Consider the following 26,162-nt stretch of genomic DNA (forward strand, 5'->3'; position numbering starts at 1 on the left):
GCGATACATGCATTGATAGCACGTGCTATTTGTGCTGCGGATAAACTTTTCACACCTATGAAAGCCTTGGAAAATGATCACGAAAGTTGTCATTTTGTTGCAGGGCATAATTTCGTCGGCAAGAAATAATTATGACGATCCCGATAGAACTAAATAGCTTAAAAAAGCAATTTTTTTTTTCACCTTATTTGACTGAACATTATAAATATTATGAAATTTACAAAAGCACTATTGCTTCTTCAATGCATCTGAAACTTTACAATTTTTATTCGGAACTACAATATAGTTGAAATTATACATGAAATTGACCAAAAAACAACATTAACTCCTAACAACATCAAAAGAAAAGTGTGGACATCTATTCTTCTCGTCTGTTTGATCGGTGTAAAACTATCATTAATGACAGTGATGTAAATGGATGTTAAAAGGTTGTTTCTCGCAATTCTGCAATCAATGAAATATTGTTTTCTATATAAACGAAATTTTCAGCCCAAGGCAGATTCATCTCATGCACAAATGAGATATACCAAAAAACTGGTTAAAACATATTCATTTTATAGAAGGTGAGTTTGTTCCTCTACGAGCAAAAGCAAATGGACTCCTCCACGATTACTGTTTTACCTTAATGTCCTACCGCCTGCAATGTAAATACCTTTCTCGTGTAATTCCATCCAATCACGAAAGCACTGTCGTCTGTACAAATAACACTTCCATCGGTTAATACGCACCTGCTCGTCATCTCTCATTCCTAATAAACGACAGTTCGTTGCGAACTTTCTTTCCTAGCACATCCATCAGACATCGCTAATGTCGACGAAACAGCCATCAAGGCCTCGTTTGCACTCTGACAGATGAGGTTTATACTTGTGTGTACACATTAGTATAACGCATATTTCTTTCCTCCCGAGCCTCGCTTTCCCTCGCCAGCCCAACGAGCGAAAAATCAACATCTTTTCACATATGTCTCACATGGCTGCGGTCCGTGTGAATGTGCCGCCAAGCAGAGATGACGAACTTCCAACGCTTCGCACTTTGCCACTCCGTCTACTGCGGAATCTCGTGAACTCCTTCCCACTCCGCTCAGTGTTTTGCTTTCCCTGCCTGCACCCGTTTGGTTTCCACACCCCACAAGACAGCCCCTTCAATCCCTGCCTCCGTGGCGATCTTCCACCCAGAAACAAAGTCAGAGACGATGCTAATTGATCACGCTTTTTGTCTTCCTTCTCTTCACACTTTCCTCGCGGAAACAGGTCGCCGTAATTGCCGGCAATTTGGAACTGGCCGAGATGATACAGAACTACAAGTGCGAGGATATTGGTAAGTAGCGCCCAGATGTTACACCCCCGTAGCAAGCGTAGAAAAATGAGTCGCCCAGGAAACGACCCCATGCGAAAACAAAAAATAACGAAATCACATCACTTTTTGTCATGAAGCTGTTCATTTGCCTCCTGCGCAACAACACTTTAGAATGTTTGTTATCTTTCTTTGCATCAGTTTCGCATTAAGAACATTGCATTTTGCTCTCGTTTTTCTCGCTGCTTACGTTTCTCTCTCATTAAAATGTCTGTTTCTTGTTCGCATCATCGTCATCATCATAATCGGATTTTTTTTTGGTATTATTTTAGCACAGGTTGAAACCATCGTTTTGTTTATCTTCATGAATTCAAATTTTCGCGTTGATTGCATCATGCACTCCAGTTTAAATTCCATTTTGCCTAAACTAAATCGCCATCCTGTGTGATAGCGCGGTAACCGTTAGAAGCGAAACAACTATGATAACATGTTTTTATTAGCGCTTTCAACGCATCGCATCTTTTTAGAAATGTTTAATTTTTATCGCTCTCTAGATGTGCCGTCACGTTTTTGCCCGTTTTTATAAATTTTCTCTCAACTTCATCTCACTGTTTATCTTTAGATGTTCCTTCTTTGCGTTTTATTGTTTTTCTAAAATTTATTCAAATACCATTTATTCATCGGAAAGCACATTTTTGTCACGCACACATTATTTTCATCAGTAAAGTGGTAGGTAATTTATCACGAACTCGACAGTACTTAGACCTACTTGGAGTTTCAACATTCAATTCATTATGTTTTCCATTCTGAACACAATGTGAATGCATTTTTTTACCATGCTCTATCTAATGTGTGTGTTTTTTGTACGTGTGCAAAATAGTTTTCTCCTAGATGTTCAGTTCACACAAAAACATTCTTTTTTTTCTTTTGTCCTACTAGAAAGAATGCAGCTCCTAGAGCTAACTAGCAAAAAAAAACTTGAAACGATGTTTTCCTTTCTTCTAAAATATTTACTCTCGGGGCTGCTTCATTGTTTATGTTTACGTTTTTCCCGTGGCCACCGTACAGTCTATGTCACATTTTACAATAGACGACGAATGAGACACATTTCGGCACTATTTACTGCTTTCATTAGCCGCATACTCGCTGCATACCTATGGTGAGATATATTTTCTCGGTTGCTCACATTCGAGCTTTCCCATGGGAATGCGCGACATGTGGTACGCGATAATGAGGGGGTCGCCGAAGATCGACATTTTTATTTTTACTAATGGTGATCAATCAAGCAATGAATCGCGACGTGTTAGCATGCGGAATGATAGGCAACAACTCGTTGAACAGCGATGACGGATGTGGTGTAAGTGATAGGTATTTTAAACAAAATTTGTCCAGTATTGTACTAACTAAGCCTAACGGACATTATCAATTAAGGTATATAGAAATTAAGCTTTATTCACTGATAAAAAATACTAGAGAGTTTTTAAAAGACTTTGCTTTGGGGTTTCCACGGAAAATTCTTCGGAATTTCCACGGGAAATTCTTCAGAATTTCCACGGGAAATTCTTCGGAATTTCCATGGGAAATTCTTCGGAATTTCCACGGGAAATTCTTCGGAATTTCTACGGGAAATTCTTTGGAATTCCCACGAAAAATTCTTTGGAATTTCCACGGGAAATTCTTTGGAATTTCCACGGGAAATTCTTTGGAATTCCCACGGGAAATTCTTTGGAATTCCCACGGGAAATTCTTCGGAATTCCCACGGGAAATTCTTCGGAATTTCCACGGGAAATTCTTCGGAATTTCTACGGGAAATTCTTCGGAATTTCCACGGGAAATTCTTTGGAATTTCCACGGAAAATTCTTTGGATTTTCCACGGGAAATTCTTCGGAATTTCCTCGGAAAATTCTTCGGAAATTCTTCAGAAATTCTTCGGAAATTCTTCGGAATTTCCACGGGAAATTCTTCGGAATTTCCACGGGAAGTTCTTCGGAATTTCCACGGGAAGTTCTTCGGAATTTCCACGGGAAGTTCTTCGGAATTTCCACGGGAAGTTCTTCGGAATTTCCACGGGAAGTTCTTCGGAATTTCCACGGGAAGTTCTTCGGAATTTCCACGGAAAATTCTTCGGAATTTCCACGGGAAGTTCTTCGGAATTTCCACGGAAAATTCTTCGGAATTTCCACGGGAAATTCTTCGGAATTTCCTCGGGAAACTCTTCGGAATTTCCACGGGAAATTCTTCAGAATTTCCACGGGAAATTCTTCGGAATTTCCACGGGAAATTTTTCGAAATTTCCACGGGAAATTCTTCGGAATTTCCACGGGAAATTATTCGGAATTTCCACGGGAAATTATTCAGAATTTCCACGGGAAATTATTCAGAATTTCCACGGGAAATTATTCGGAATTTCCACGGGAAATTCTTCGGAATTTCCACGGGAAATTCTTCGGAATTTCCACGAGAAATTCTTCGGAATTTCCACGGGAAATTCTTCGGAATTTCCACGGGAAATTCTTCGGAATTTCCACAGGAAATTCTTCGGAATTTCCACAGGAAATTCTTCGGAATTTCCACGGGAAATTCTTCGGAATTTCCACGGGAAATTCTTCGGAATTTCCACGGAAAATTCTTCGGAATTTCCACATGAAATTTTTCGGAATTTCCACGTGAAATTCTTCGTAATTTCCACAGGAAATTCTTCGGAATTTCCACGAGAAATTCTTTGGAATTTCATTGGATTTTCTACGGGAAATGCTCCACAGGAAAATCTTTGGAAGATTCTTGCCGGGCAGCGTAGACTTTTTAATAAACCGGCATTAGTTTCTCAGTCGGTGCCATTCAGTAGCACAGTCTCCTGTTTCACCCATAGCTTTGCATCAGGAGCTGGGGCTTTTCGGCTAAGAAAACAACTGTTGCGTCCAAGGTAGGCCAGAGTGTCTGCGAGTTCGTTGCCACGGATACTAGAGTGTCCGGGTACCCACATGAGGGTGACATCACTGTCGGCGATGTCCTCCACCGCCTGGATCCACGGATGTTTATTAGTTGGGGGAACTAGTGCTACTAATGCGCGCGCAGAGTCGGACACTACCAGTGTATTTTGTCCTGGGGATTGCTATGGCTTGCAAAATAGCCGCAGTTTCAGCTGAGTAGACGGAGCATTGATCCGATAGTCGGTAGGACTCTTCTCTCAGGTCAAGGGAGATACCTAGAGTTTTAATTCCGGGACATCCCGGGACACAAAATCCCGGGATCTAGGAAAATTCGGGATTTCCCCATTCCCGCGATATAATATTTGAAATCCCGAAAATCCCGGGATACCTGGGACAGAAAATCAATAGACCAACTAAGTAATTGTCGTGACCCGAAATTTCTTTTCACTAGAAATTGTGTGGCCCCAAATGGCCGGAGCGAATTGTTATGACAGCAGCTCTCCGTGGGTGCGTGTGCACGCCACGAAGGTCTGACCAGAAGAGGCCGAGTCATGGCTTGCTGCGCACTGGTCGACACGCTGAGGGGTTAATGTATAATCACACGCTGATGGTAATATACTCAAACCCCACATTTCCCTTCTTCTCTCATTAAAAAAAAGGCAAAAAAAAATCCTCTAGCATAGAACCCATTAATTTTTTTTAAAGTTATTTGCGCGAGACGAAGGTGAACATATTGCTTAACTCCAAAATAAACTTGTCTGATCATCGTGGTTTTCAATCACAGAACAACGAAATGCAAGTCAATAGGTTGTATCATTTGAATGTTAAACTAAATTGGTTATTGATCTCACAGAAACATTTTATATTGTAGCAATAATCTAAATATCTTATATCGTCCATTAAATCCAACTATCAGCTTCATATATAGTAATACCAGCAGGATGACCTTCAACATACAGATGTTGAACTTGCTTAGAACATGTGTACCCAAAATGTGGGCCGCGACTCCCAGGGAGGTCGTGGGCTGATCAATGGTGGGTGGCAACAGATGATTCTTGATTCATTCTTTTGTCCCTATTTTGTCCCACAAATCTATCACAGCCATTAGATTTGGATCTATATAGTGAATGGAGAACAATAAATTTTAAGATTTTGTCAAATACAATGAAATCCGAACAATTCGTTCCAATTCCAATAAAAATCCAAGCCACATTCAATCCAATTCCAATCAACATCCAATCCTAATCCAATCTATATCCAATCCCAAATTCAATCCAAATCCATTCCACATTCAATCCATATCCGTTCCACATCCATTCCAAATCCATTCCAAATCCACTCCAATCAAAATCTAATCCAAATCCAATCCAAATCTAATCTAAATCCGTTCCAAATCCAAATCCAATCAAATGCAATTCTAATCCAAATCTAAATCAAATTCAATTCAAATCCAATCCAAATCTAACCAAAATCCAATCCAAATCGAATCCATATCCAATTCAAATCCATTCCAATAAAATCCAACCAAAATCTAATCCAAATCCGTTCGAATTCCAAATCATTTCCAATCCATTCAAAGTAATATAATGATGGGATATGAAGCAATTAATAATGGTTTGTTTAATCTAACGCGAACTTATTTTTTTTAAAAGGCAATGTGGGAGGATCGCAAGCAATCTGCGATTCTGCTAGGTGGGTCGCATGTACAAGTAGTTCGGGAACATCTGGCCTAGGATATGATATTAATCTAAAGGGGTAATTCCGCTACGACTACTAACTCAGTAAATTCCAAAATAAACTTCAAGATAATATATTAAGCCTTCCAAACAACTTTGTAGCATACGATAGATCTCCATATCTCTCAGATTTCGATAGAACTAGCTTAACTGATAGTCTCATGTACACTAAAGTCACTAAGTTATACATTTCAAACTAAATTTACTGTAACCAAAATAAATGCTTCCATGACCCACCTTGGGATTTAATAGATTGTCAACTTTTTTCAGGCAGTCTCCCAGACACGCCTTGTGGTATTGCAAACCACAAACTAGCGGTCTCCCATGCTTTGTGATTTATTAAACCACAATCCATTTTCCAGCGGTCTTCCAGACGCGCTTTGTGGTTTTCCAAACCACAAACTATTTTCCAGCTCTTCCAGGCGCGCTTTGTGATTTTACAAATCACAATCCACTTTCCAGCGGTCTTCCGCTTTGTGATTTTCCAAACCACAATCCATTTTCCAGCGGTCTTCCAGACACGCTTTGTGATTTTCCAAACCACAATCCATTTTCCAGCGGTCTTCCAGACGCGCTTTGTGATTTTCAAACCACAATCCATTTTCCAGCGGTCTTCCAGACGCGCTTTGTGATTTTCAAACCACAATCCATTTTCCAGCGGTCTTCCAGACGCGCTTTGTGATTTTCAAACCACAATCCATTTTCCAGCGGTCTTCCAGACGCGCTTTGTGATTTTCAAACCACAATCCATTTTCCAGCGGTCTTCCAGACGCGCTTTGTGATTTTCCAAACCACAATCCATTTTCCAGCGGTCTTCCAGACGCGCTTTGTGATTTTCCAAACCACAATCCATTTTCCAGCGGTCTTCCAGACGCGCTTTGTGATTTTCCAAACCACAATCCATTTTGCAGCGTTCTTCCAGACGCGCTTTGTAGCAATACAAACCCATTGCCTTGTGTTTTTTTAAATCATCAGATATTTTAACACATTAGTACATTACCAATTGAATTCAACTCACCTTTTGAAATCAGTGTCAGGATCCAACAAATCTCCTGGCAGGATCGCCAAAATGTGTGGCCCCAAATGGCCGGAGCGAATTGTTATGACAGCAGCTCTCCGTGGGTGCGTGTGCACGCCACGAAGGTCTGACCAGAAGAGGCCGAGTCATGGCTTGCTGCGCACTGGTCGACACGCTGAGGGGTTAATGTATAATCACACGCTGATGGTAATATACTCAAACCCCACAGAAATCACCAACATTGTAACTTATGAAACGCTTTTTATTTGGTCAAGTAAAACCAACAAACTGACTTCTAATTTCTAAAGTTTTCTTTCTATCCAACCTACTACGATTTCGTTTTTTTTTCTTCCTATAACAAACGTCTACCGCGATCCAGATTTGAATTCACTTTCAGCCAAACGCCTATTGCGATCCAGATTTGAATTCTCCCAAACGGAGTCGTCAGTGTATCAGTCATGAAAATATTGAAGATATGGAAACCTTCTCACAAAGCAAACGCAATAATAGAGTTACCTTTGCTTCATGTCGGGCTACTGAGTGACACTTCTTTTAGCTTGTGTTGGACTTATTATTTTAAAAAAAGTCACAATCTTATATATAAAAATGAAATGGTCTGTGTTCGTATCCGCATAACTCGAAAACGGCTGGTTGGATTTTTTCATTTCTTCAGCAGAAACATTCGTTAAAATTTCCGATGGGTTTATATGATATTTCCTCAAACGAAAATCACGAGTAAAGTTGAGCAAACCGTGAATAACTAAAATTGTGATTCCTATGCGAACTTTGCATGGGCAGTTCGGAACGCGCATTTTCGCCTACTATGCAGGACAACGTCTGCGGGTCGACTAATAAAAATACAAAATGGTACTTCTGTCAGCAGCTGCAGCTCTCTTTTCTCACTGATATTCTAACACTCCTACATAGTGTGCACGCCTCGCTGCTCCTTAAACTGAGCCAGTGGTCCTGAGTTCATTGAGTCTTTAAAACAATTCCAGGTTCAATCTGTTGCCCGCACAAATGACATTCCATTCAACGTTTGAACAACATGCACATCTGCCGGTACAAGTTGCTCGACTCCGATACTTGCACAGCACCTGAATGCGTTGGTCCGAAGTTCCTTCTGGACTTCTGCTGACCAAACAGTAACCTACCAAACATTCTAGCTCCCGATAAAATCTGTACAACGGTACCCACGAAGCCAACTCGTGATCCCACGGTGCCACGTGACTTATGTGGTCGATCCACGTATCCCGTACTGCTATTAACTCTTTGTGGCCATTTCATCGACACTAAGTTGGAGATCCAGAAGCGTTCCTGAGCCCATAACGTGTTGAAGATAAGAGAGAGCTATAACTGCCAGCAAAAGAATCAGTCAATGCGTTGCTCTAACAGGGCATAGAATGCAAACCCATCCGCTGTCTAAATCCAATACATATTCGAAACAATGCAAACAATCAGGACAACTTTGACCGATAGCCAATGCATCTTTCGGACTCGTCGAACATCGTTCCTAAAATCGCACCCTACCTTCTTTTCGATAGAAACGCGAATTTTATTTTCTTCTTGAAGTCGTATTTTGAATGAATCACTTCAAATTAAATATGAATTGAGTTTCAATTTGAATTCTGTATTAGCTGATCATTATAAAATATGAACTTCACTGCTGAACATTGAATAAAATTATTTTCAAAATAGAACTAGTGATATTAAAAAAAATCTAACATCCCGGGATTTCTCTTGTTGGTCTTGGGTCCATCCGTGTAGCGGATCTCGGATTCAGGATACTTTTCCTCGATTCGGCTTCGGAACAGGGCTTGGGCTTGGTCGGGGTTCGGCTTCTTCTTCAGATGCTTTTTCATGTGGAAGTCGATCTTCGGTCCGCGTTCTTTCAAGCTTTGCGGCTTGACGGCGGAGGCCAGCTATCTTGGGGAGGTTCTTGCTGCGGATTTCTTGTAAGGCTTGATTCGCTCTTTTTCGGAGTGTGCAGCGGTTGTCGTTGGCTTTGGTTCGTTCGTGGTAGCTGATGGATTTACAGCATAGTGCTGCTGTGGCCTTGAAACGGAAAGGAAGTACGCCGGCTTCGGCATAGGCTGCATCCGCCGGGGTGGAGGGAAACCAGTCTGATTGTACGGTTATAGAACGGGACGAGTGTTTGGGTCATTTTGGCAAAGTTCATCCCTACTCGGATTCGCGTTGGACGGTCGCTTCTGGTTCTTCTTCGGGATATCAGCTTCACCATGTTGATTCTGGCTTTACAGGCTTCACGGGTCCGCTTGAGATGTTCGCTGAAGGAGAGGCGTCTGTCCACCGTCACGCCTAGCAGTTTCACGCTGTTTTTGGTCGGTACGGAGATGCCATCCAATAGAATGGGTCGGTTGGGGAGTCGGTGGGGTGATGCGCAAACGTGGGTACGTACACATTTGTTGGCAGCCATAACATATCCGGCGGATTGGGCCCATCTGGCTACTCTACTGACCGCGATCAGAAGGATGTCGTCGACATAGACGTAGGAAGATCGGAAAACACCTCCTCCATAGCTATCAGGAACAAAGTAAATGCAATTACCAATCCTTGGGGGACCCCGGTCTCCTCCTTCATGGTTTTAGATGTTGGTGCTTCAAGTTATACTCGGAACGAGCGGTTGATTAGAAAGTTCTTCATGAACTGGAGGAGGTTTCCAGTGATCCCCCAAAGCGATAACTTTTTCAAACCAGCGGAGTCCAGGTGCGTTCTCTTACCAGGACGGAAGGCATGTTGGCGGTTATCGAGACGGCCGTTTTTTTCCAAATACTCCATCAGTCTGCGGTTCTCTAGTCGCTCCAGAACTTTTGCACCCTCGTTCGTGAGTGCAATCGGACGGTATCCACTAACTTCGCTTGATGATCCTTGGTTTTTGGGAATTGGTACCACTATACTTGATTTCCATTCGGCGGGAAATGTTCCATTCACCCATTCTTTGTTCAGGGCATTCAGGAAGGCGATTTTTCCGTTTGGTGGAAGGTTTTGGAGCATGGGGTAACCAAGATTATCGTATCCATTCGGCCAGAGAGAATCGTTGGTTGAGGTTTGATCCGACATCTGGAGGAACTTTGAAGGCGAGGATTTCGCCTGAGGGGTTCACCCTCAAGAAACACCCCATCCTTCGGAAATCTAATGATAAACGACAGTAGTGGTCGGCTAGGGCGTCGGCCATGATTGCCGGGTCCCGGCATGCTACCGTCTATGGATAATTTGATGACTTTAGTCCGTCTCTTACCTAAGAAGCTGTTCACGCACCTCCATATCTCAGTAGGCGATTGCTCGCTTGATATTCCATCAAGAAATTCGGTCCACGATTTTTCCTTCGCCTCACGGATGATTTGCCGGCACTCGTTCCAGGCCGTCCGATGTTTGGCTAGAGCGGGTCGTCCGTCTTTCCTTGGCTTTCTGAAGTGCACGAAGTGCTTTCCTCCTACGCTTGACTACCTTTTTGGTCTCCTCGTTCCACCAAAGGACTGATTTGCGGATTGGGTTTGTACTGGTCTTTAGGGTGGTTTGGTGACAGCTCGGAGCTAGACCTGTGCGCCGTCGCCGCCGGTGGTTTTACTCACGCCGCCGCAGCCGACGATCATACTTTTGCCACGCCGATGACTAATCGCAATTAAAAAAATCAAAAAAAAAAAACTTGAGTCGGGTATAGTAAAATAAGAGACATTGAATATGGCCTTACATTTGAAGACGAAATACGTATTTGTAAGACAATATAACGTGGTGGAATTGATTGGAATAGTACTAAACTCGTGTTATGATTGTTGTTGTAAGTTAGTTGTTAGAATGTTGTTGAGGTGGAACTCGTCAGAATTCAATTTCAAATCTACCTCAAGTGATGGTGTCTCTAAGACAGTGTGGTGACAAATATTGGTTAATGGATAGGTTGGTTGATTAGTTGTGAATTTGAATTAGGCTGTATCTAGTAGATTTAATCTACTAAGTAGAATAATACAAAAAATGTTTAACTGGTCTTTGGAATTCGTCTATGCCAAAGCCTCATTCAGTCGGGCAACTAAATCTGTAGGCAGTGTTGTCCTACATTCTGTGCAAAAATCTTTGATCTTTAATTTTACTCCATGCAAACAGTTTTACAATCTTAACAAAGTAAGTGCAACTAATAGAAGGCTTTTTGAATTTTCTGAATGTCCATCGTTTAGATGGAGTAAAATCAAAGAGCAGAATTTTGCACGGAGTGAAAGACAACAGACAACAATTATGTTTGTTGTGGTACATAAACTTTTGTGAAAACTTAAATACATACCCAAAACGCCAAAACCACTTGGTATATTTCCTAGTAAATTCCTCCGAAAAGTTTCAATAAAAAAAACCTTAGAAATTTACTTTATGTATTCTTCCGGAAATGTCTTACGAAATTTCTCCAAAAATTCCTTCAGAAATTCCATTACGGTTTTCTTCAGAAAATCCTTCACGAGTTTCTTAAGGAAATTACTTATGAAGTGCATACAAAAAAAATTGTTTCAGTAATTTCCACGAAAATGTTGTTAGGAATTCCTTAGAAGAATCGTTAAGGAATTCCTTCGAAAGTTTCTTTAGAAATTCCTCCGGATATTTCTTAAGAAATTTCACAAGAAATTACATTTGGAGTTTCTTCAGAAACAGTTTAGCAACTCTTTAATTTGTTAAAGCAATACCTCCTTATGAATTTCTTCGGCAATTATTTCATGAATTCCGTAATTAAATTCTTCCAGATACGGCATAAAGGCTTTCTTCGGAATTTTGCTAAGGAATTTCTTCAGAACTTCCTCCAGCAATTATTTTCAAACATTCTCAAACATTCTTCCAGAACTTCCTGCAGGAATTCCTTCGAAAATACCTTCTTTCCGAAATTCTTTCAGTAATACATTTGGATTTTTTCAGTGTTAGTTGTTTAATTTGTTTGCTTTATTTTATTAGCTACTCCACCGAAAACTATTTCATTCTCTAATTAATTTTAAATGGACTTCCTGGAAGAAATCTAAGAAGGAATCCCGGAGGCTTTTCAAAGAAACTTTGAAAGAAATCCCTGGTGAAATATCCAAAGGAATTTTTGGTGGATTTTTTTTGATTATTCAAGGAACATTTTTTGAAGAGCTCTTAAATTAATTTTTTGAGAAGTTTTTGAAAAAAATCCTGGAGGATTTGGTACAGGAATTTTTAAATGAATTTTCAAAGGCATTTTTAAAAGGAATGGATTTACGAAAATAATTCCCGTTTGAACTACTTTAAGAGATTTTGAAGTAATTTCCAAACGACTTTCCAAAAGAATTCCTAAAGGAATTTGCATAGGAATCCATAAAACATTTTTTGAAGAAATTTCCGGAAGAATTCTCCAAGGAATTTATGAAGAAATTTCTAATAGATTTTCAGAGGAAATGCCTAACGGTATTTCTGAAGTAATTCCTAGATTAAACCCAGGAATTTCTTCGTATTTTTTGTTGTAATTCTCCAAAAAATCCTATGCAGATTTGTCCAGGAATTCCCTCGGAAATTGCCTCAAGAAGTTCTTCAACAACTCCTCCGGAAACGAATTCCAGAAAGACTTTCGGAAATTCTCTCAGCTATATTTTGGAATTTCTCTCAGGAATTAGTTCGGAAAAAGTTCCTTCAGAAATTTGTTTAAGAAAACCTTGGGAAAATCGTTAAGGTATTTTCCCGAAAATTCCTTAAGAAATTCTTCTAAGAACTATTTTGGGATTGATTAAAGTTCTAGAGGACAAAATTCCTTAAGAATTCCTGAACAAGTTCCTGAAGGAATATCCGAAGAAGTCCCCTGAAGGCTTTTCTCAAAGTAACTCCTGAAGGAACTTCTGACAGTCTTAGATATCTCCGAAAATTCCTTTGGACATTCCGTCAACACTTCGTTCAGCATTTCGGATATACCCCTATACACTGGCCGGCATAATAAAGTGCCCACTTGCCGTTTTTCATACAAAATGGTCAATTTTGGAGCTCTAGATCTCGGGTTCCCGTGAACCGATTTGGCTGAAAATTTTACCAGAGCTCAGATATAACTTGAATTTTAACATATCTAAGTTTCGACCATACTGATTCACAGGTTAAAAAATTATTGCGGTATTACCAAAGTGAATTTTTGGCAAAATTTATTTTTTAAATATCTTGAATTCTATAGGTTGTAGACTGATGACATATTCAGCAAAAACGCGTATTTTGCCAATACAAAAAGTTTGCTATATATACCTGTACACTTAGAGATGTAGTTTTCGAGGTATTTGAAAAACAATTTTTGCCAAAAATTCACGTTGGTATTACCGCAATAATTTTTAACCCTGTGAGTCAATATGCTCGAAACATAGATATGTTAAAATTCAAGTTATATCTGAGCTCTGGTAAAATTTTCAGCCAAATCGGTTCACGGGAACCCAAGATCTAGAGCTCCAAAGTTGACCATTTTGTATGAAAAACGGCAAGTGGGCACTTTATTATGCCGGCCAGTGTACCTGAAAATCCTTCGCAAATTCTTTTTGAAATATCTACCGAGAATGATTAGGAGTTCCTTAGGAAATTGTTTCAGAATTCCAAAAAATTCTCTAAAAACTCCTTCAGAAATTTATTTACGGATTACATCGGATTTTTTTTCAGCTTTGGAATTTCTATGAAAATTTATTTGTTATTCCTTCGGAAGATTATTTTAGGAATTCCTCTAGGAGTTTCCGGAATTTCCCATAGGAATTCTTCCAAAAGTACGTTAAGCAATTTATAGAGAATTTTTCCGGGTAATCCTGTGAAAATTCCTCCAGTGAATTATTTTGTAACTTTATGTAGCTACAGGCACTGACAAAACTAGCTCTGTACATATCGTTAATTCGTTCTGTCCTGTACGGCCATGAATCATGGACGTTAAAAGATGCCGATTATCGAATTCTCTAAGTGTTTGAGTTGAAAATACTGTGCTCAATACTTGGCAGCGTGGTGGAAAATGGTAAATGGCGCAGACGAATGCCTGTAGGAATTGAGAAAAATCATATTTTCCTCCAGAAGTTCTTTCAGAATATCCACCAATAACTTTGTTAGTATATTTAACTAAATTTCAGGAAAAATATTAGATTTTTTTCTGAAATTTTGATATTTTGAGATTAAAACGAAGTGTATCAAAATCCTGAATTGAAAAAAAGTTATTAAGTTAAGTTATTAAATTATTTAGTTCTATAACACCGAAATCTAATTCTTAACACTTGGGGGTCACGAAAAAGTGAAGCAGGATTTATTGTTAAAATTTGATTAATCAAAATCAATGAATAACAAAATAGTGGTAATTCAAATAACATTTTGAATTCAGGTATTGATTAGTATCGCCGGCAATTGACTCTTTTGAATGTGCTGTTCGATGATCGGCAAACGCAGAATATTGGAATTTTAATCCACTGAAGTCGTTTTTTATACGGGCGATTCCTACCGTGTGAATCAAAACCGCAGTAATCCAAAAATCCACGGAAAAATTGATTTTTTCAGCCATTGATTTTTTCATTCACGCCGCCGTCGCCGGGGCAAAAGTGACCACCACGCTGCCGCCGGCGATGATATGACCGGCGCACAGGTCTACTCGGAGCATGCCTTGACCAGATCCGGAACATGCTTCGACCTCGCTTTCGGACTTGCGGGTACGAGATGCCTCGGTCGACTTTGATTCGCTGAACCTCCACTTCCTTCAGGTAGAATGGGCACTTCCGACTTGATGTGGGTTCTGCAGAGCCTGCACGCTTGCTGATATGTGCAGCGCTTGCAAGGTGCAGTGGCGTTGTGATCCGTGTTAATGGCGTCTTCCACCGGGTGGTTCTGCCCGTAGTTTCCGCAGACTTGCTCGGTGCTTGGGCATCGCTTCCCTGTGTGGCCGAAGTCCCAACAGCGGGAGCATCGCATCGGGTTAGGGTAATAATGCCGGGTTGAGCATCTGGACCATCCAAAATTGACGTAGTCAGGGACCACCGTGCCTGAGAAGGTAAGGATAATCGCCGGAGTGTTGATAAGTTTACCTTCTGGTGTTCGTCGCTTGATGCGGAAAAGTTCCTTCACGCTCTGGTCTTGTAGTTTTGTTAGCAGATAGTCGTCCGGCAAATCAACAACGTCGAACCACGAGACCACACACTTTGAAACGTTCAGGTGCGGGTGCTCGACGACGGAGACCGTCACTCAGTTTGTTCATCTCGAGAAGCTTCTGAAACTGCGCGCTACTGCGTACTTTGAGTGCGTACGAGGCACCGCGGTTTTCTTTATTCGCTTCATCGATGGTACCACCGAAGAAGGTCTCAACGGAACGTCAGATCAGGAACGGATTGCTTGGTAGAGGCCTATCGATGCCTTGTAGTCGCAGGATCTGTAATGGTGCGGACATACCTTCAAGGTCCATGTATGTAGGTAACCTGCGACCGGTATAAACGCCGTCTCAGCGATTCACGATAGAGCCATTACCGGTCCCCTGGATCTTCTAGGCGATTGAAGTGTACCGAAACCATCTCCATGTTCCCGCACTCGCGCCGCCAACTGGCACGGGCGGAAATCGGTGTTTGCTCTGCAAAACGATGTTTCCAGATTTGATCCCGAAACTATAAAAAAAAATTGCAGTCGAAAATCACCCCGAAAAAATCTCACTGACGGCTCACTGCGTTTCCACCGCACCGACGAAAAAGTTTGTTATACTCCGACGAAAAAAAAAGTTCGGATTACCCCCACCGACCGTGCGTCTCTACTTCTACCCCTACGAAATGGTTCGTCTCACTCCTGCCACCCAAGTCACTGATTGGTCGCACTGGCGACCATGCGTCTCCACCACGCCGATGGTTTTCACCCTTCGTCCTCACTCACGAAACAGCCACTATGCGTCTCCACCAGACCATACCACAATGCGTCTCCACGACTTTTTTCTAGACAGAACCGCTGAAAAATAACGTCACTGCGCCACTTCAATGGCAAAATAAAACGGTCAAAATAAGATCAGCGAAGATCAGGAGTGTGCCACTACTGCCTTCCTACAGAGAGTGCACTTTACAAGCAAACTTAATTTGGCAAAGTCAAAACTGTCCGCTACGATTGCACTGGAGAGGAGAAAAGTCAAAACACCGTTTTTTGCCCCCTTTTCGCCTTGGAAAGTCACTCTCAGGACGAGACGCACTGTCCAGATTTTCTTCGGAAAACCCGTTGCACAAATGGAGTGTTCTGGGACCTTCCCACCGTACAGGAACGGTCTGACAACGATTCAATTCCACCTCTCTGCGAGGGGAAGAACCTGACCACACTGGCCGAGTTTTATCCGCCAAAGTCCAAAAATAGTACGCCTATTTTCACCGAAAATATCCAAATGTCTCGATTGACTCAACTTGTAGTAAGAAAAAAATCCGCTCACGAGGCCAGTTCGATCTAAGCAAAACTGTGCACCTTGGTCCACCGGAGATATAGAGGCCCTGCAATCCAGCTTTAAAAAAACAACGAATAACTAACAAGAATATCGGCGAAAACCACAGCTTGGAAGCAAATCTCGGGACCACACGCATTCTCGCCGATGTGCTTATGGACCACGGATTTGGCATATTAACGGTGCAGGAAGGGATCAATGGAGTGAGCGTCTTAGGATTATCATACTGCGGCAAGATACATTAGCTGGAAACAGCTTCCATAGTGATGAGGTTGAGGATCAAAGGCCGGTTCTTCAACTATTGCATAACCAACGTCTATAGTCCACACTCCGGAAGCACTGATAAGGATAAAGACGCATTCAACGCGCAGCTTGAAGGTGAATACGACTGCTGTTCAAGGCACGACGCCAAAATCAACATAGTAGACCGACTATCGAACGAAAACGGCCTACTATTGCGGATCTTTTCAAAATTTTCCATTTTGCGGATTCCTAAAAGTTCTTCCGCAGCTGTCAAATTTCTACCGCCAACCTGCAAATCTTCAATACACTGATACAAAACCTGGTAATTGGCGTTGTCATTGTAGAATACCATGCCAAACAGACGAGAAAAAGTATGAAGTGACAGCTGCGGTAGTTTCATAATTGAACCGGAAAAAGGAAAATTTTCTCTGGAACAGCAATACTATGTAGTTGATTATCCAACAATATGGCCATTCAAGGCTCGTCATGCACAGCACAGACAGTATCATAAATCAACTACGTTCTGATTGATGGATGGCACTTCTCCAACATTATCGACGTCAGAACCGGATATGACCAAGAGCAACTGAAACAACCGAATGTAGCCAATTCATACGATCAGCATCTCAAAGCAACGTTGCCCGAAGATGGACGGTTCGATGAAACTCCTGTTGAGGACTGCTGCAATACAGTTGAAGCAGCATCAACGACACCGACAACTTCGGTTATGTGGTACGAAGTCTGGTACGAAAGGACCCAGCAGAACGCTATAGACGGGAACAGGGACAGCATACTCGCCTCTTTCATTAAACAGCTATGCTGCACTCAAGACGGGAAATCCTTTAAAAAAATCCGTGAATATTGGGTCCCAACGCACCTTCTTTTTGTCGATTTCAAGGAGGCATACGATAAAATAGACCGTATAAAGATATGGAAAATTATGGATGAGAACAGTTTTTCCGGAACCTTACTAGACTGATAAACCCCACGATGGATGGTGTCCAAAATTGTGTGAAGATTTCGGGCATAGTTTCCAGCGGATTCAAACACTGCAGTTCGTTCGAATCCCACCGGGAACTATGACAAAATGATGCCCTTTGAGCCTATTAATTAATTAATTTTTGCGTTCGTATATCATGAGCAGGCTTGTAAAATGTCATCTGCATGTCATTTGACAAATTTGTTCATAACATTCTTCGGAAGCCAAATTTACTTCAAAATTTTAGATGCACGCATAACGCTTGAGTAGGGCTATATTTTTGTCCAAAGGTACATTGCTCTAAATATAACATCTGAGGGTAGAGAGTGAAGTCTCTCCAAAATGTCACGTGTCATTTGACATAATGTCATTTGAATGACATTTTGCCTCCCACGCCCCAGATTACATATTTACAGCAATGTCTTGTTAGACAAAGTTGTAGCCACACTTAAGCACTATAAGTTTGCCATGCTTGATAGTTGATAGCTAACTACTGAAAAAAGTTCTAGGAAAATTATGAAAAAGAATGCAAATGACATTTTACAACACTGATTCATGAGGCTAACACGATGATACTTTCATGCAAAAAGAAGTCGAGAAAATTTCCAACCCGAAAATGTCCTAGACCGGACCGGGAATTTCTTCAGCATGGTTTTGCTTTGTAGCCGCGAATCTTTCCGCACGGCTAAGAAAAAATAACCTATGAAAATGATTAACCTATTCAACATAAATAATAGAAGGTAATTATCGCTTCCAATAACTGTCCACAAAACAGCCAAAAAGCAGATTATGATAATCGTTGTCCTCATGGCACATACGAAGATGTTTACACAAATCTTCAAGTGTCAATAAATATTAAGTCGAAGTTAGCTTCTGAACAGAAGACACTGCCATCCACTTCATGTTTACTACCATGGCATGGTGGCGCGAGAAGAGCAAAAATCAACAAACGATAAGGGCTGGATGCAGATAGGCGTTCATAAGTTGTCTTCCTTAAGCAACCGTTCAATATATTAATCACTCCATACGAACGAAACCAGAATAATACTTTTAAGTTCATGTTTCCTTCGTATTAGTGCATCGCTCAGCACTTCTCCCACCGGGCGTATCGAAAACGTGGGTGGCACGCAGAATTCGATGATGCAATTATCGCTGACTGGTATCGAACGAATCATAGCTCAATTATCAGCTCGATGTTTACAGTCGGCGAAGCGAACAGCATCGTGTCAACACGCTTAGGCGCCGGACTCAATATGTGAGGGGGCGGCCCCTTTTGATATCGCTATTTACAGCCCACTGAAGAAACAATTCAAACGTGAAATTGCACATCATTACGCGCACGCTTCGTTCGAATTTTGTGCTCTACGATTCACCATATCTGCGGAATTGATAAGATCACCATCATCGATGCTGATGGTGGTGACGACGGTAAAGTTGTAAAAATTCAGGTCATTCGAGTTCTGATGAATGGCGTAAGACGGATGGACCACGGCATGGACGAGCGGGGTTGTTGTGTTTTCGAATTCGAATTGCCGAACGAAGGACTTCAAGTCATCAACGATTTCAAGTGGACCGAGGGACCACCACCCGCATTCCATATCTTATCGGATGAGTATGGTTCTCAGGAATGTGATTGCTTATCCGGGAACGAGTCTATCGTTTTCATGCAATCAATTTCTAATAGTGAGCGTTCTGCTTCGAGCGAGTTAACATTTGTGTAGTGTGCATATAGAAACCGAAGATCCTGATTTAAAGGATATGATTGTTGGTGAGTGTAGTTTTGTAATTATTGAATGTACAAAGGAGGAGAAGTAAAATCAAATGAGTGATTCTCCAAGTTGGTTTAAGTATTTCTTGAAATGTTGTCAGAATTGCTTTATTCTTCAGTTTTGTACATCCTATCAATAGTGATGAACTTTATTTTTAATTTAAAAATCATTCTAATAAAGAAATTAAAAAAATACATCCTATCAATATTCTACCTGTCATAAGATGAATTTGTCAAATCTCATTGAATTCCTCAACTTATGACAAGTAAACACATTCCGCTAAAAGCTTAATGATTTTTTTTTTATAGATGATATAAAACCAGCCTCAGACTGAAAATATCTTCAATAAAGATAAAAAAAGCTTTTATTTTTTGGTTTGGATTTATAATTGATCTTTAGCATCGAAGTACCACAAACTAGTAAGAAAATGCTATTGAAATTTATTCCATTTATATTTATGGAAAAAGAGTGAAGATGAGGGATGATAAATAACCGCAATAAAAAGCTAAAAACGTGCAGTGAAAGGTAGGTTTCAATCACCCACCGTTACTGGATACGGATTTATCTAATTTGTCCAATTCACCAGTGTTGGAATAATCATACTCAAACTACAGATGCGATTCGGCAGGAATGTATTGCACATAAGTTTCTCGCGGAAAATTGTCTTGACCTAAATCTAGCATTAGTTTGAGGACCTAAGTAGTTTCCAATACCGTTTATTATGGTTTCATTTTGCAGGCATATGCATATTGTATATGCTGAGAAGTAGTTGCTAGCCGTCTAATTTGCCCATTTTTTTGGTAGATTGGCCCTTGGAAATTTAGAACAATTTCTCAAGGAAAGTCTGAAGAACTTCCATAGAAACTCAAAAGAATTTCCAGAAGAAATTCTATGGAATTTATCAAAAGAATTGAAAAAAATCCTTGGAAATTCAAAAAAAATAATACCGTGTGATATAATAAGATTACCCGTGGAAATTCATAAGACTTGCCCCTGGAAATTCGGGAGAATTTCTCGTTAGATGCATTTTCCTAATAAAACATTTTTCGTACAAATATCTATCCAAGTTAATTTATCCACAAGTTAATTTATGACTCACACATGATATACTCAAGAGTCATGATGCACTCAAGTTTTTTTTCGCCATATCAATAGTTCGTCACCTATATTTTCCAGCGCACTTCAGCACCTTACCAAACACGCTACATTATTTGTACAATATTCAAAGCGTTTCGTAAAAACACGACAAAACGCTGGTTGTCTATTTGTACCTCACAAAGTACCGTACCTTTTCCGACCGTAAACATTAATAGCTGACTGATCATCGGTCTCGCGTCACCGTGTGCGCCTCCATTCCGGTCCGATCACTCATGAAATAAAATCACAATCATAGATGGCCACGACTGTAGCCATCATCCCCGCGCCGCTACATAGAGCTGCGACCACCCATTTTCAAATCAAAGCTTACTGCGTTCAATTTTCACCAATTATGATGAAGACGATGATGATGATGATGACGACGACGGCGATGCCGATTAGAACGAAGAACGGCTGATAACCGAAACATTCCAAAGATCATAAAATCCAATCGTAAAAAACCAACCCAATTCCATCTCTGCAGTCCCCTTCCGTGGTCCCCCTCGGTACAACCCGCGGCGCCGCTCCGGGCTGGGCTGGGGCTCAACGCTGTCCCGCATCTACGGTGGCCCACCGTCGCCCTGTCCGTCCGAGCATCCGTTCAGTTCGGCCAGCTCGAGCCTGTCGGAGGGATCGTCCAGCCACCGGAGCCACGAGGATGACATTAGCATCGTGACAGGTAAGTGGCAAGTTCTGTGTGAAACTGTGTCTGTAAACTGCGAGATCAAGTAGGTGACACGACCGCGAGAGACGATGACAACGCACGGGAAGAACCCGCGAATGGTAGATAGGTGAAAGAATTTTTTTTTGTGGGATGAAATTTAGAAAATTTTCATGTTTCTAGACGCAGTGTTTCCAGTTTTGTTATTTCCGGAATCAGAAATAGTCTTCTCTCTCATAGCTGCATGTGGAATGTTATTTGTTCGTTCATACAGTGCGATGAGTGTTTATTCATTCTAACAATATGACATTTTTGTAAATGTTTCCTACTTACTTCTCGATCATACATTTGTTTTGTTTTTTGTTTTAAATCATTCCATATAAAATCAAATTTATATAAAATATGTAGAAATATGAACTGTAGTAAGAATAGTAGACTATATAAAAACATCATATTAAAATATAATTGTGCCAAATAGTGCTGTAATATTCATTTAGACCCATATGTAAGTATTTATCCAAACATTTAAAAAGTTAAAACATTACGAGCTAGTAATCATGTTTCGCTTGATTATACTCAATCTTTTTTTCATAAAATTATCTAATTGTAGTATTCTGAGGAAAGGACAAATATTCACCAAAATTGTTGGCTGATATTCAATGAATTTGCTATGAAAATCGTAATGTTGAACGAAGTTATAGAATCACTGTGGGTCAGAATGGTTATCACAGCACTGAATCAACATATAAAAGAAAAAAAAACTGTGCAGTAAAATCAGTACCAAATTTTATCTTGACTTATTGACTACCCATGAATCTTTTGATGATAATTTTGAAGAAGAGAGATTTTGAAGAAAATAAGAGTGACTGGACATAATTGCGTAACTTTCATCATGCAATTAGTTTAAAAAAAGCATATCCACGTGGACTTTCGCAGCGACCAAACAAATGTTTTGAAATTCCTTCGCTTCCACTCAAATTTAGATTATTACTTCTTTTGAATAATCTTTTTTAATCTTTTGAAAAATCTTTTTTGAATAATATTCCAAAGTAAAAATTTCCAAACTATTACATTTTTTTGTAATCGGGCAGATTTCTTTTAGTAATTTTTTGGTGAATGTTTACAAGAGTCAATATTTGTTTCACTCACAAGTCTCCAATTTTTTTTATGGCCGCCCTCTGTTTGATGCCCTGATGGTTTGAAAAAAATATCCAAATAGATCAACGTTTATTTGGGCGGTGCTGTCATTGAAAATGTATGATAGGATATAGGAAACCTGAATTTTAAAGCTAACTTTCTTTATCTATCTAATACATGACATCATCTCATAGACAAGGTGTTCCGTGTTTTCTTAACACTATCATCCTTATTTGCTATGTTACATATTCAGTTATCATTAATACATTTTAATTGCCTCTGGCAGTTAGGATTATTCCTCTGGTTGAATTGAACCATGTAGGAATTACCATGTTTTAAACTTAAACTAAACATATCTTAATGTTCACTAAGGGTACAAGGAGCTAATCGTTGAAGATTGTAACGACTTTTGTCTAAAATTAGAAATAATTTTATTGGACATTTCTGCAATGTCTCAATATTAGGAATTCTATGAAGTTCAATGGTACTACACCACGGAGGCAACTTCAGAATCAATTTCAAAATTTTATTTTGAATCCTCTGAAGTGCCTTCTGTATGGTATTGCAGCAACTAGTCAGTATTAGCACAGCATACAACATGGCTGGTTTAAAAATTTGTTTCTAAATCAAAAAAAAGTTTTGAGTGCAAAGTGCAATCTACTGCAAATGACACGAAGGCTTTACCCTTTAGTGGAAATGCCCGTTTCATCTACAAATAAAGATTTTTGACACCCTGGTGGTAAATCAGGTAAGTCAGAAGAAAAAATGTTATACAATATGGGCCCCAGTATGCTGCCTTGGGGCTCAACAGCTCTAACAGGTAATTAATCAGATTTCAAATTCTGCTTGTTTACCTGTAGTGAGTAATCTGATAAATAATTTTGGATCAGCTTAATAATGTACAGAAGAAAATTGAAATTCGTCAATATCACAATCAAACCTTTATGCCAAACACTGTCAAATGCTTTCTGCATATTAAGAAGAGCAACTCCAGCCGAAGGGAAAGGGTCATTTGGCCCGAATGCCACTAGGCCGAAAGGGTCATTTGGCCGAATGGGTCATTTGGCCGAATGGATCATTTGGCCGAAAGGGTCATTTGGCCGAAAATGTCGTTTGGCCGAAAGGGTCGTTTGGCCGAAAAGGTCATTCAGCCGATAGGGTCATTTGGCCGAAAGGGTCATTAGGCCGAAAGTGTCATTTGGCCGAAAGGGTCATTTAGCCAAATGGGTCATAAGGCCGAAAGAGTCAATTGGCCGAAAGGGTTTTTTGGCCGAAAAAATCATTTGGCCGAATAGGACATTTGGCCAAATAGGTCATTTGGCCGAATAGTTCATTTGAAAAGTGAGCAATTAGGAATGAGAATAGAAACGAGAGGCGTCTCTCTACTCTCTTCGCGCTTTTTACAGTGAGAATAGAAGAAAGAAGAGTGAGACGTCTCTCTTCTCATTCCTAATTTCTCACTTTTCAAATGAACTATTCGGCTAAATGACCTATTCGGCCAACTGTCATATTCGGCCAAATGAGCCTTTCGGCCACACGACTCTTTCGGCCAAATGACCCTTTCGGCTAAATGATCCTTTCGGTCAAATGACTAAATACTAAACTCGTATATAGACGGTACATTCCACTAAAAAGAGCTTAAAATATTGTTTTCTGAAACCATGTGTTTAATAAATTAACCAAAAAGGATAAATAGCTCTCCTGAAGTTTTTTGATAAGTATGCAATGTCTCTAGCTTCGACAATTCAATTTGTCAAAAATACGAGAGCATTGTCAATATCACTTTTGATGTCGAGAGGAATATCAACATCAAAATTCCTATTGATATTCGTTTTATATAAATCCCAATCAGCTCTATAATAATAAAAAGTAGAGCTGATTGGATTATTAATGGCTCCAGTGAGATTTCAAACGTCACAGGAAGGTGATCACAGTCAAAGTCAGCAATTGGCCACACAGCTGACTTGAATCCGTTAAAACTAAATCAGATATTCCTTCAGGATTTATATAAGATAAACAGTTCATTTTTAAAGAATTTTCTGAATCAATTTGGTTTTGACGCGACGCTTAACCCCTCCATAATATGTCGTTCTACCCTGCCTGCGAACTCCTCCAACAAATTAGGCCAGGAATTCATTTTGACATTCCTTCGGAAAATTCTCTGGAAAGGCCTTTGTTAAATTCTTGGAAAGAAATCCTGCGGAAATCATTTTAGTAAAACCATATTTAACAGATTTCATTTAAAATTACCGAGGAATTATTCTAGAAATTTTGTTGGAAGATTTTTTTTTTAAATATTAATGAAAAATAAAATAGAAAATACTGAAAGAATTTTTCGAAGAGTTTCTAATGGAAATTTCAAAGGAATTTCCAGATGAAATTTCGGAAAGAACAATTAATTTTCCGAATGATTATCTAATAAAAGAATTTCTGAATTGAGTTCCAAAAAAAATCTTGAGAGAATATCCGAAGGTCTCAAGGAATATTTTAATTGAATTCACGGAGAAGTGTCCGAAAAGATTCCTGGATGAAGTTTTAAAAAAAATCTGAAGGATTTCCAAGAATTTCTTTCAAGAGAGATCTTTTAAGGAGAAACTGGAAGAATTTCTTTAAGAAATTGTACTGAAATAATTGCTGATGAAATTTCTTTAAAAAAATCGAAGAAACTCTTAAACCAATTTCCGCAGGCATTTCTAAATCAACTTTTGAAAAATCCGAAGGAATTCTCATAATTTCGGGAGGTTTTCCTCTAGACCAACATTTGAAAAGGGCGTAACAGCCAAAATTTATTACTTTTGATTTCTCGTCTACATATATTGCTATATATGTAGACGAAGAATTAGAAGGAATAAATTTTGGCTGTTACGCTCTATTCAAATGTTGGTCTAGCCTTGACGCAATGTCCGTAGGAATTCCGACCAAACTTCCACTTCCAAAGGAGTTTCCGAAGAAATTCGAAAAAAAATCGTTGAGAAAATGTAAAAGGAATCTCTTGAAGAATTTCCTAAGGAATTCTCAAGATACAAGTGTTCTTTAAGAATTGTTTTTAAAGATTTTCCTATAGAAATATATGAAAAATCTAAACGAATTCCTTCTTCGAATTTTGAAAGGAATATCTTGATGCATTCCCAAAAAAAAAATCTTTATCTATCTCCGAATTAATTTCCTGAGAATTTGCTGAAAGAATCCCTGGAGGAAATTCCGAAGGAATTCTTGGAGGAATCTACAGAAAAATTCAAGAAATTCAAGTTCCTTTGGAAATTCCTTTGAAATTCCTGAAAGTAATTCTGGCGGAATTACGGAGGCCGAGGGAATGGAATACCTGAAAGAATTTCTGAACGTATTACCAAAGGAACTCCGGAGGATTTTCTAAGATAATTCTTAGACAAATTTTAGAAGAAATTTTCGAAACAATTCCTAAAGGAATTTCTCAAGGTGTTTCTAGATTTATTTGATGAATATTTTTGAAGAAATTCCTTGAGGTATTTAGTAATGAATTTCTGAAGGAATTTTCGATGGATTAATTAGAGAAATTTACGATGGAATTCCTGGAGAAATTTACGAAGGTATGTATGAAAGATCTTCTGGATGACTAATCGAATTAATTCCTTCGGGTATCTTTTTACGAAAACATATCTGGATTATATTGCGAACGAACTTTTGGATAAATTCATGAAATATCATCTGGATTAATACTCTAAGAAATGTCTGAACAGGTTTCCGAAGTATCTCCTAAAGTACATATATTCCTAAGGAATTATTCAGAATATCCGAATAAGTATGGTGATGGATCGACTGCAATCCCGATATTTTTGGCTTTATGTTTTTAGCATGAAGTCTTAATTCCAGATTCAAAA

At 39.6% G+C, this 26,162-nt stretch overlaps 1 protein-coding gene across 6 annotated transcripts in view; it reads left to right on the plus strand.

Moving 5' to 3' along the window:
* LOC134226601 (SH3 and multiple ankyrin repeat domains protein 1) overlaps positions 1-26,162 on the plus strand; it is a 425,678-nt gene that overhangs the window by 382,216 nt on the left and 17,300 nt on the right. For 4 of the 6 annotated variants that reach the window (XM_062707471.1, XM_062707476.1, XM_062707473.1 and 1 more), the window contains 2 exons: positions 1,251-1,317; positions 20,992-21,186. In XM_062707471.1, coding sequence (XP_062563455.1) covers positions 1,251-1,317; positions 20,992-21,186 — 262 coding nt within the window. The remainder of the gene's footprint in view (positions 1-1,250; positions 1,318-20,991; positions 21,187-26,162) is intronic. The other 2 variants (XM_062707474.1, XM_062707477.1) reach the window with 1 other exon arrangement.

The sequence above is a fragment of the Armigeres subalbatus genome, chromosome 3 (genome assembly GCF_024139115.2).
Source record: "Armigeres subalbatus isolate Guangzhou_Male chromosome 3, GZ_Asu_2, whole genome shotgun sequence".
Classification (NCBI taxonomy): domain Eukaryota; kingdom Metazoa; phylum Arthropoda; class Insecta; order Diptera; family Culicidae; genus Armigeres; species Armigeres subalbatus.